Source organism: Natator depressus, chromosome 3 (assembly GCF_965152275.1).
Source record: "Natator depressus isolate rNatDep1 chromosome 3, rNatDep2.hap1, whole genome shotgun sequence".
NCBI classification, from domain to species: domain Eukaryota; kingdom Metazoa; phylum Chordata; order Testudines; family Cheloniidae; genus Natator; species Natator depressus.
Genome location: NC_134236.1, coordinates 154,923,557 through 154,933,231, shown reverse-complemented (window position 1 = coordinate 154,933,231; position 9,675 = coordinate 154,923,557). Strand labels below are relative to the sequence as shown.

At 47.2% G+C, this 9,675-nt stretch overlaps 1 protein-coding gene across 2 annotated transcripts in view; it reads left to right on the top strand.

The window, feature by feature from the left end:
* Positions 1–323: 323 nt before the first annotated feature.
* Positions 324–9,675, top strand: part of LOC141985216 (uncharacterized) — a 75,670-nt gene continuing 66,318 nt past the window's right edge. The window contains exon 1 of one of the 2 annotated variants that reach the window (XM_074949125.1): positions 324–1,117. In XM_074949125.1, coding sequence (XP_074805226.1) covers positions 1,013–1,117 — 105 coding nt within the window. In that variant the 5' untranslated portion in view covers positions 324–1,012. The remainder of the gene's footprint in view (positions 1,118–9,675) is intronic. The other variant, XM_074949124.1, reaches the window with a different exon arrangement.

Sequence of the window (9,675 nt, the reverse complement as noted above, 5' to 3'; positions counted from 1 at the left end):
CTGTGTGCACTTAGGGGGGTTCAGGGAGCTGATGGGCTTCCTGGATTTCAGCTTCTCCCCCGTTTGTCAGTAGTCACCATAGGACAACACAGGCAGCCATATGATCCTGTACAGCAGGATCAGATTGTGTATGAGAGAGGAGGGCAGGGGCAAGGCTAGTAGAAACGCATCTTGATTCTTTTTTGTTTTAATAAGAAACACTTCCTTCTGCTACACAGCAGTGATCTCTCTTGAATCCCCCTTCCAAGGTTTATAGAGTGTGGGAGGGGTTGGGGGGGAGAGAGGGAGACCTCTTATCCTGCCACTCCAGGACCCACAAAGTGGTTTGGGGGAGGGGGTGGCTCTCTGCCCCCTTCCATTTCCCTTTAAATGGAAGCCCTGCCCACTGAAATTGACACAGTCCTCCTTGACTGGCCAATGGGAGCCTTGGCTGGGTGTTCTGTTTGTTACAAGTTTCACATTGCTGGAAGACACAGAGACTGAGAGAGAGAAACAGAGAGTCAGTGTGTGTGTGAGGGAGCGTGGATGAGGGGGGGAAGAGAGCGAAGAGGGGCGCGACAGAGAAAGGCAGAGAGGGAGGATGCCTGTTTGGAGCAGCAGGCATCAAGGAGAGAGAGAGATGGCATATTAGACCATTACCATGAGCAGAGCCCAGGGCCTCTGCTAAACAGCTTTTCCATTTCTTAATAAAAACATATTCCACCAAATGTCTCCTGTCCCTTGCAGAGCCCTGCCAGCTGGTACCTTCACTCCTTCTGCAGCCTGTAGAAAGAAGGGAAGTTTCATTTTTTTTTAAGTGTTGAAAAGGGATTTTTTTTTAAGTGAGGGCCAAAAGACAGAGCGTGGTGGAGGAGAAAGGGGAGGGGCAGTGCAGAAATCAGGGTAGCTGAAGCTTGGCCGCCTTTAGGAGGTCTGTGTACCTGGGGGGTGCTTGAATGCAAGCTATTCTGAGTGCCTCCAAGCAAAGCTGCAGCAGCAACAGCTCAGCAGATGTAGATGTGTGCGGGTGTGCATGCTTAACCCTTTCTTCGCTCCCTGGATTTATACCATGCTGAAGATCCTAACCAAAAAGCTCAGGGACCAGAGTTTGAATGAGATCCAGCCTTTCCAGCTAAAGGTAAGAAAAGCTCCCAGCATGTCTTTTTTTTTTTTGGCATGCTGCAGCTAATTAATAACAGGGATAATAAAGCTATTAACTTTCAGCATTCTGTGCACTGGGTCAGTTGCCTTTCACCCCGCTCAGAGTGCCAGGCAGGGTTGGAATTGGCCTGTACTGCATTAATGTTATTAAGACCCATTCCTTTGAAGGCAGGCCTGCCTTTTTGCTAAGGCAGGATATAATATAGAAGGGGTGTGTGGTGGAGAAACCTATATATTGGTCTTTTAGCCTAGTAATATTTTTAATAAGGTGCATGTTTGAGTGCTGAGAGAGTTGCCTAGCAGAGGTATGTGTATCTATATCTATATATGTATCACACCTCTTTGATGTTGCAGTAGCACCTAGAGAGCTCAGCCAGGTTGGAGCCCCATTGTGGTAGGCACTGTGTAAACATAACTAGCTCTGAGCTCCATTCGCTTCAGTATGTTTGCAATTCTCTTTCTCCTGGATCTGAAGGCCAGAATCAGACCTGGATTTTGCAGCCTGGCTCACTTCACTGACCTAAGGCTTTCTGAACCTTGCTTATATCCTTGTTTAGTTTGTACAGGAAAGCTAGGGACTGAAAACTCAGGACAATGTATATCCAAGCCCCCTCTGCAAAAGGCAAGGAGGAATTTATCAACCATATGCTGTGAAATAAAAATGGAGCCATGGTGAGAGGAATACAAAAAGTGCCGGGTTCTGGTTCAGGACACTGGGGGTGAATCTGGAGTAATCCTGCTGAAATCAGTGGAGTTTCACTGGATTTGCATTGGTGTAGGTGAGAGCAGAATCTGGCCGCAAATCAAAGAAGGGACCAGGGAAAAGTAGCAGCCTTTATTGCCTGGTTTGGGGGGGGGGGCGCTATGCCCCAGTCTCCAGTGGAGTCTTTTGTATGCATTACACAGGGGAAGATTGTAGCATGCATCTGTGCTACTGCATAGTTGCTCTGGCTAGATTGGTGGCAACTTTATGAGAAATGGGGCTGATATTTCCTCCATGTTCTGTGACCCGTTCACTTCTTCCAGTTTGGATGGTGGATTCTGTTGTTTTTGAGGTGTGTGGGGGAGAGGGAGTTGTTAGGAGGCAATAGGGACATTTAGATTGTGGCGGACTGATCCCGTGCTGGACACGCTTTGTGCGTGGGCAGTGTGCAGGACTATTTCTTTGGGCCTTGTGTGGCGCTAGCCACCTTTTGTTTTACTTTTCTTTTTCTCTTTCTGAAACTTGAATTCCGAAACCTGCAAGGTTTCTGGGGCTGCAGGCGAGACGTTGAGAACCAAGAGGGCCCCATAGGCTTTCAGGATGCACATACGCATCCACAGAAACTGGTGCTATAGGGTATCAGCAGCCATTTTATTCACACAAGCGCCAAGGTTCTGCGGTGCAAACAAGCAACTTGCATTTTTGAAGGCCTATTGATACGGCCTTTAAATCTCAGTGTCTCCAAAGCCTGACACTTAGGCCTGTGCAAGTGGCATTGCAACCTGCCGGAGTTGCTAGTACAATGACTGGCACAAATGTGTGTGGGCACGAAGCCAGATTTTCCACACTCTGGACTCAAACGTGCCTTAATGGCCACTGGGGACAATGTGGAGCTGAACCACTGTGGGGAGCTCTGGCTGGGATTTTACCTCAGGCCAGCATCCCTTCCCCACTGTTCATGGAGTACACAATACTATCCTTTGTGTGTCTGTATAGATCTTCTAGCGGCTGTTGACTTGGGGAAGGTACCACTGGGGACACGTGGAGTCCCTGTGGTTTGGAGAGTTGTGCCTGGTGTCTGGGGCCTGCCCCAACCCCACACCCGCTCCTGTACACACGCTGGGAGCAGCTGGTCGCAAACGGGCCCTCTGAGCTCCCCATTCTCGGAGCACACGTCAGCATCTCCTCAGCTTCCTGATGTGCACATTTTGCTGCGTGTGTGACGCATGTATTATTGGGTTACAATTACTCACCCAAGGCTGTTTCGAAAGTCTAAGGGGCCAGTCCTGCTGGCAGTGAAGTTAGTGGGAGTTTTGCCATGAATGGCAGTAATATCAGGTCCCTGGTTGTCAGACTAAGGATGAGTGAATCACTTCGGATAAAACAAGATCTGACCTCCAGCCAAAACCCAAACCAAGCAATTTCTGAGCTTTTAAAAAAAAAAAAAAAAAAAAAAAAAATCTGGTTAGCTGATTCCATGCACATTGTCCTGCGCTTCTGCACTTCACATGCTTGCTGGAAGTTCCTAATACCATGGAACGGACTGTTCTTACATTTCTAGCGCTACTGGAAGCAGGCAGTATTGAAATCTTGCAACTCACACCATTCTTCAGTGGATTGCCAGCCTAATTTTGCAGACTCAAGAAGTTTGGAAAGATTTTTAGATTGGCACTCAAACTTTTGGATGCTTCTCAGAGTAGAGCCCCTGAACATTTTGTGGATCTAACTAATGGTACGGAATGTAATAAATGGGCTTAGTGTGTCTGGTCACGTTGCTTTAGTGGCTGGCTTCGTTGAGAATAAGAACCTGCTACCGTAGCAGCTGATGGAATTACTACTCTGGCGCTGCTTGTGCTGTCAGTGCTGGCGGCTCTGGGTTCTATTCCTACTAAAGATGGTGTCTTTATGCATGTGGCCATTCCTTCCTTACCCTGAGCTGTCCCATACAGCTTCACCTGTTGCCTTTGTCATGTGACCATATTTGCTAGAGAGGAGGCCCAACTTGAAACGTGAAATACAAAACCCTCAAAACCTCGATGGAGTGTTAGAAATCTAGAGGCAAAGCCAGATCTGAATTTTACAGTGTGGGACCCATCTTCTGTTACAACTGTCAGCTGTAGAACAGACTCTGTAGGGGCGGGGAGGGTGTCTAGAGGAATGAGAAAGGGAGTTTAAATTTGTGAGCAGCATTCTGTTGAAATTTTCCAAGTGAGGGAGTAAGAGAGAACCATACCTCTCCAAGAGTCCTGCTTTTTAGCTGGGCCTCAACGAGGCCTCCAAAATTGAACCCCTGAAGCAGGTAGTTAGATATCCAAATGAGTGCAGTTATTTGTACCCCAACATGACACACTGGCAAATGATCCCCAGTTCTTTGCTAACAACTGTCGTTTCAGACCTGACAAACTCAGTACATCAAGTACATTGCTTACAGGGTATTTATCCATAAAGAGTAACATGTAAGGTCTCTGTTGAAAGCTTGCAACTTAGTGATATTCATAATCATAGTGTAACGTGTGTACATGTGGTATGTAAGGAATAATGTAGTTACATGGAAGTTTATGCCCTTGTGGTCTTAAGGTTAAAAGGATTACCCAAGGAACGATATTACTTGGTGTCAGCCTGTTCATGCAGGAGGGAGTTGCCACTTCTCCCTAGTTAGCTGGTGAGGCAATTCCAGGCTCAGTTGTCTACCATTGCCCCATCCCAGAACAGTCAATGGAAAAACATCAGACAACTGCAAACAGTCAAAGCCACTTGGAGGTAAAAAAGGACCATTACAACAGAAAAGGGGATTGCCCGGCCTATGAATAGAGACAAATGAGTGTTTCAGTATAACACAGAGGGAAGAGAGGCACTCTGGATCCATTCACTGAGGAGACATCTTGTTGAACAGGGGTGTTTTCGTGTACGTTTGGATCCTGGTCCCTGTGAAACCAGCCAGCTCTGCAACAGACTGAACTTTGGGGGGAAAGCCTCGTGTATTAGATAGGAAAGGTAACTATTAATACGTATAGGCCCTAGTTTGTTTTCTGATTTTGTTTTGTATTCATTTGTTTCCATCACTCTCTCTTGTTTCTAGGGGAATCGCTATTCTTTCTTAAATAAACCTTCCTTTGTTTCATTACAAGTGCTGTATATTATTACGAGTGGTGGTTTAAGGGAAACCTAGTAAACTGAGGCACAGAGGATCTGGGATTTCTGTGAGTAGCTGGTGTCAGGGGTTGGGAGTCACAGGGAAATGCTTCAAAGGGACATGGCGACTGGGGTGCACTTCTTGGTAATCTGCAGGGCAAAGGCAGGGCTGGCTTAGCCCAGAGGAGAGTGTTTGAATGGTTAATAAGCTGGTGGTATTAGGGAGCTAATACCCAGTGACCACGGGTAAGGGTAAGCCTCCCACTCTCTAGAAGCAGAAGATGATAAGGTGACTCACAGTCCTGGGTATGCAGAGAACCATCACACCCCAGTTTTGGGCTCACTGCATTGGAGATCATTTCTGGAAAAACTAGGCCTAACCATAGAAGGCCAGTTTTCAAAAATATGCCATGAAGTTGTACCTGGGTACATGGGATAAATAAGATGTAGGTAACCGAGTGTGCAAAAATATACAGCGATAGCAAAATGGCTAATTGTGTCCAAATGAGTTTGCATGTGCAGCTGCAGCACTCTTTTTATTCACACAAATCACACAGATGCATTTCTTCCATCCACAATTAACTGTTGGCACCACTGCATGCATGTAGTTGGTGCAATTTACGAGTCTAGTTTTTAAGCCTAGATTTCAAGCTCTTTGGGGCAGGGACTGTGTGTTCATTGCGTGTCTATACAATGCCTGTCAAACGAGGGCCTTGAGTGGTGCGCCTACGTGCTACTGCAATGCAAATAATCAGTGACAGACTGAAATACCTAGCCCAAGGTGCACAAAATTCATAGTGTTGATGCATCCATCCCAGGTTCTAGCCAATCACTTTTTATTGACACCATGACAACAGTGAATAACTTTATTGACAACACAGTAATTGTTGAATTACTGTAATATCAACACACTTATTATTTTAATCCAGAATATTATTGAAATGACTCTGTATCTGGAATACTAATTCTGTACTGGTGTGAAGCACTGTTTTCTGGTTAGGGGAACGAGAAGGGTGTCTACTTTTTAGCCCATGAAAGGCAGGCAAATGCTGTTCTCATCTGAGTCTCATTGTAACGAGAACAGCCTCTCATGACTGCTCAGTGCATAGAGCAATATGGTCTAGTCCAGGGGTGGGCAAACTTTTTGGCCTGAGGGCCGCATCGAATTTCTGAAATTGTATGGAGGGCTGGTTAGGGGAGGCTGTGCCTCCCCAAACAGCCAGGTGTGGCCCAGCCCCCCGCCTGCTATCCGACCCCTCCTGCTTCTTGCCCTCTGATGGCCCCCCGGCAAGCTCTGCCCCATCCACCCTCCCCTGCTCTCTGTCTCCTGACCACCCCCGGACCTCCTGCACCATCCAACCCCCCTCTCCTTCCTGACTGCACCCCCCCAGGACCCCTGCCTCATCCAACCACCCCTTCTCCCTGACCGTCCCTGAACACCCCGCCCCTAACTGGCCCCCGCTGCCCCATCCAACCCCTCCTCTCCTTCTTGACTGCCTCCCCGGAACCCCTGCTCCATCCACCCCCCCGACTCCCTGTCCCCTGACTGCCCCGCGCTGCCAAGAAGCCATGGATGGATTTTGAGCCCTGGATGAAAAAGGTGAACCACTGGTCGAGTGGGCTAAACATGGGACTGGCAGATAGGGACTTCTGACCCTGCTCTGACTCACTACTCTGTATTGCCATGGGCACGCCACTTAACCGCTCTAGCCATTTACCAGGTCTGAATTTGGCCCCTCTCTCTCTCTGTTTCCCCATCTGTAAGATGAGGAAAATAGTATTTACCATCTAGCTCATTACTAATGCTGAATGGGTTCCCTTACAAAGCACTGCATAAGTGCTCATGATTATTATTCGTCAGGGCAGAGTATTGGCTTTCTGATTTTTCTGCTGCTGCTGCAGTTGTGTGCTCCATCTATCCGCTGGCCTCCTACCAGATTGCTCATTCAGCTGATGAAAGTCTTGCTCAATGGAATTTATTTTCATCTCTGTCTCCTTAGGAGGCTATTTCCCCCATCCCTTTCTGCTTGCTGCTCATGCCTGTTTAGTTCTTCCCATCACAAAGAATTCATTCCCTTAAGATCGTCAGGCTCCGTTTAAAAATCTGAACTGAAGACGTTTTCCTTTCCTCATCACTGTTCGCGGCTTTATGCTATTTTGGTTAGTTTCAATCTTATGTAGCACTTTTGGGGAGTCAAGCAATAACTAAGGACCCAATTTAGCAAGGTACTTTTAAGCAATGTGCCTAATTTTAAGCATGTAAGTACACCTACTGATTTAAAATGAACTGTTAATGTGCTTAAAGTTAAGCATATACTTAAATACCTAGTGGAACTGGGGCCTAAAATTACACCAGCAGGTTAAAATGAGATCCTTAGTTGATCCATATTACAGTATTGCCAACCCACAGCCATTCAAAATCATGGCTCATGAGGTTGCCAAAAGTCATGAAATTGGCTTAAAAATCATGAGACCTTGAACAAATTTGGGGGTGCTTTTGGGTTTTGAACTTTTAGGACTCACATTTGCCAGCTTTTCTCCTCAGTCACGAGGGCTAGAAACTTAAATAAACAAAAAACCTGAAAGCTGAGATTTTCATATAATCTCTTGACTTCAGAAACTGGGGATTTAAGAAAAATATCACACAGTGTGAGGCTTGTGTAACTAGAAGTGAGAAGCCAGTGAAATGACACTGATTTATATCTGATAAAGATCTAACCTGTAGTTTTAAAAAAGAAATGTCCTTAGCTGTGGGTCAAGAAGGGACCTCAGGGTTTGTCCCTATATTTACTAATCCCTGAGTTTAAATTAAAAAAATCCTAATATACTTTACCTTCATTGTAACACTATTCATTTACTTTTTGAATTTCAGTGAAAATAGTTTGGTCTACTTGCTCTGGTTTATGGTCCATTTTAAGCTGGGTTCCCTTCCCGGATCCCAGGCAGCAGCGAACATGCACAGAAGTGTGTCTAAAATGCACCACAAGCGTTCAAGGTGATACCCGAAGCCCTCTATCTGTGTGTGGCTTTGCACATTTGGCCCTTGTCGCTGGTCCAAGCGACCTTCCTAGTTCCTCCTTATTTTTTTTCCCCCATCCTTAAAAGTCCCAGAGCAAGTTCGGCATCTCTGTCCTTTTCAGGCTGGAGTGGGTTCGTCTGAGTGATGATTTCTCTTATCTGTGTTGGAGGTCATAGCTTGCAGTTGTGTAGGTGGGCATGAGGTAGAAGAGGAGACCTTTGAATGGGGAATTTCCTCTCTTGATATGGGAGTGCCAGCCAGATACAGCAATTTGGTGGGAAAGGGTCTGCAGTTGAGCTGGGGGGAAAAGAAATCCTCCTTTGCCCTTTCACCTATTACATATGAAACAACGTGTTTGTTCCAGACGACCGTCTAAAGTCAGATTTGTTATTTGGAGGAGATAAACAAGACAGTGAGGCAACTAAGAATTAATATTGCTGTTGGCACCATGGCCAGTGGCTTTTAGGGAGCTGTGCTGCTGCCAGATGTGTGCGTGCTAGGGCGAGGGGGAGCCCAGCTGACAGACCGAGAGATCAACACCTTCTATGTATATATTTTTGGGTAACAGAGGCCACTTCAGCTGGTTCGGATTGGACAGTTCTCTCTTGGGAAACCTGTCGGTGACATTCCTCAATCAGCCTGCAGGGGTCACTGTAGAGCAACGCAGCTCCCTCCCACTCTTTTTGCCTCCTCTCATCCAGAGACTGAGCAATTTTTTTTCCGGTGCCACAGCTTTCCCTGCCCTCTGCTAGCCTGAGTGAGCGAGAAGACTAGCACAGGGCTCCGGCTCAATGCACAGTGTATTGCACTGGCCACCGGGTTGGCTAGCTGGGTTGCTACTCATCTTGAATTGCGTGAGTCTAACCTGCAAGGGTAAAAGCAATCCCAGTTTCTGTTTGGGGCATCACTGGATTGCCATGTAACATTGGCATGTAACCATGCAGAGGCTCGGGTGTGCTGGCCTGTTACCACTGGACCGGATCATGTGTGTGATGGGGAGGAAGCCCTGCTGGCTGGTTCTTGTGCTGCAAGATCAAATTCTCCAAAATGGGAGGACCTGGGGAAAATCTGCTGCCTGGTTCGAAAGGATCCAAAGCACTTAGGGTCACCCCAAATTTCTGGATGGTCCTGATTTCTGCCAGCAGCATCTCCCGTGATCTGAGATTGTGGGCACCAGAACTGGACAACTGTGTGGCTAACAAGCTCTGAGATTTACTTAGGAGACATTTGAGCAGATGGAGCCAAGGTCTGATCCTGAATGGCAAGTCCTACGCTCTTGGCTCTCTTGATGGTGAAACGCAAGAGACCTGATGTAAATCCCGAGGGGAGGGGGCACTTAGATCCACTGGCCCCGAAAGGGTTAAACTGGGATTTATCTGGGTTGCCTGAAACATCTGTGCTGCCCCTTACAATGCATTTCCATTGGGAGGCATGTGTATTTAAAGTCCTACGGCTTCCTCAGCTTCCTCTCTGACCTTGGATGGATCTGGGGATGGGACTGCTGTAGGCAGCACCCATCTCCCCACCCCACCCATAGCTGCATGAGCTGAGGTCACTATTGTGAATAGGTATCACTCCCTCCCAATCTTCACTTCCCTTTCCCTAACTTATTCCCCCTACTAAGTGCGTGCGGCAACTTTCTGCGAGTTCCTTCCTCCACTAACCCCCTCCCCGCCCGGCC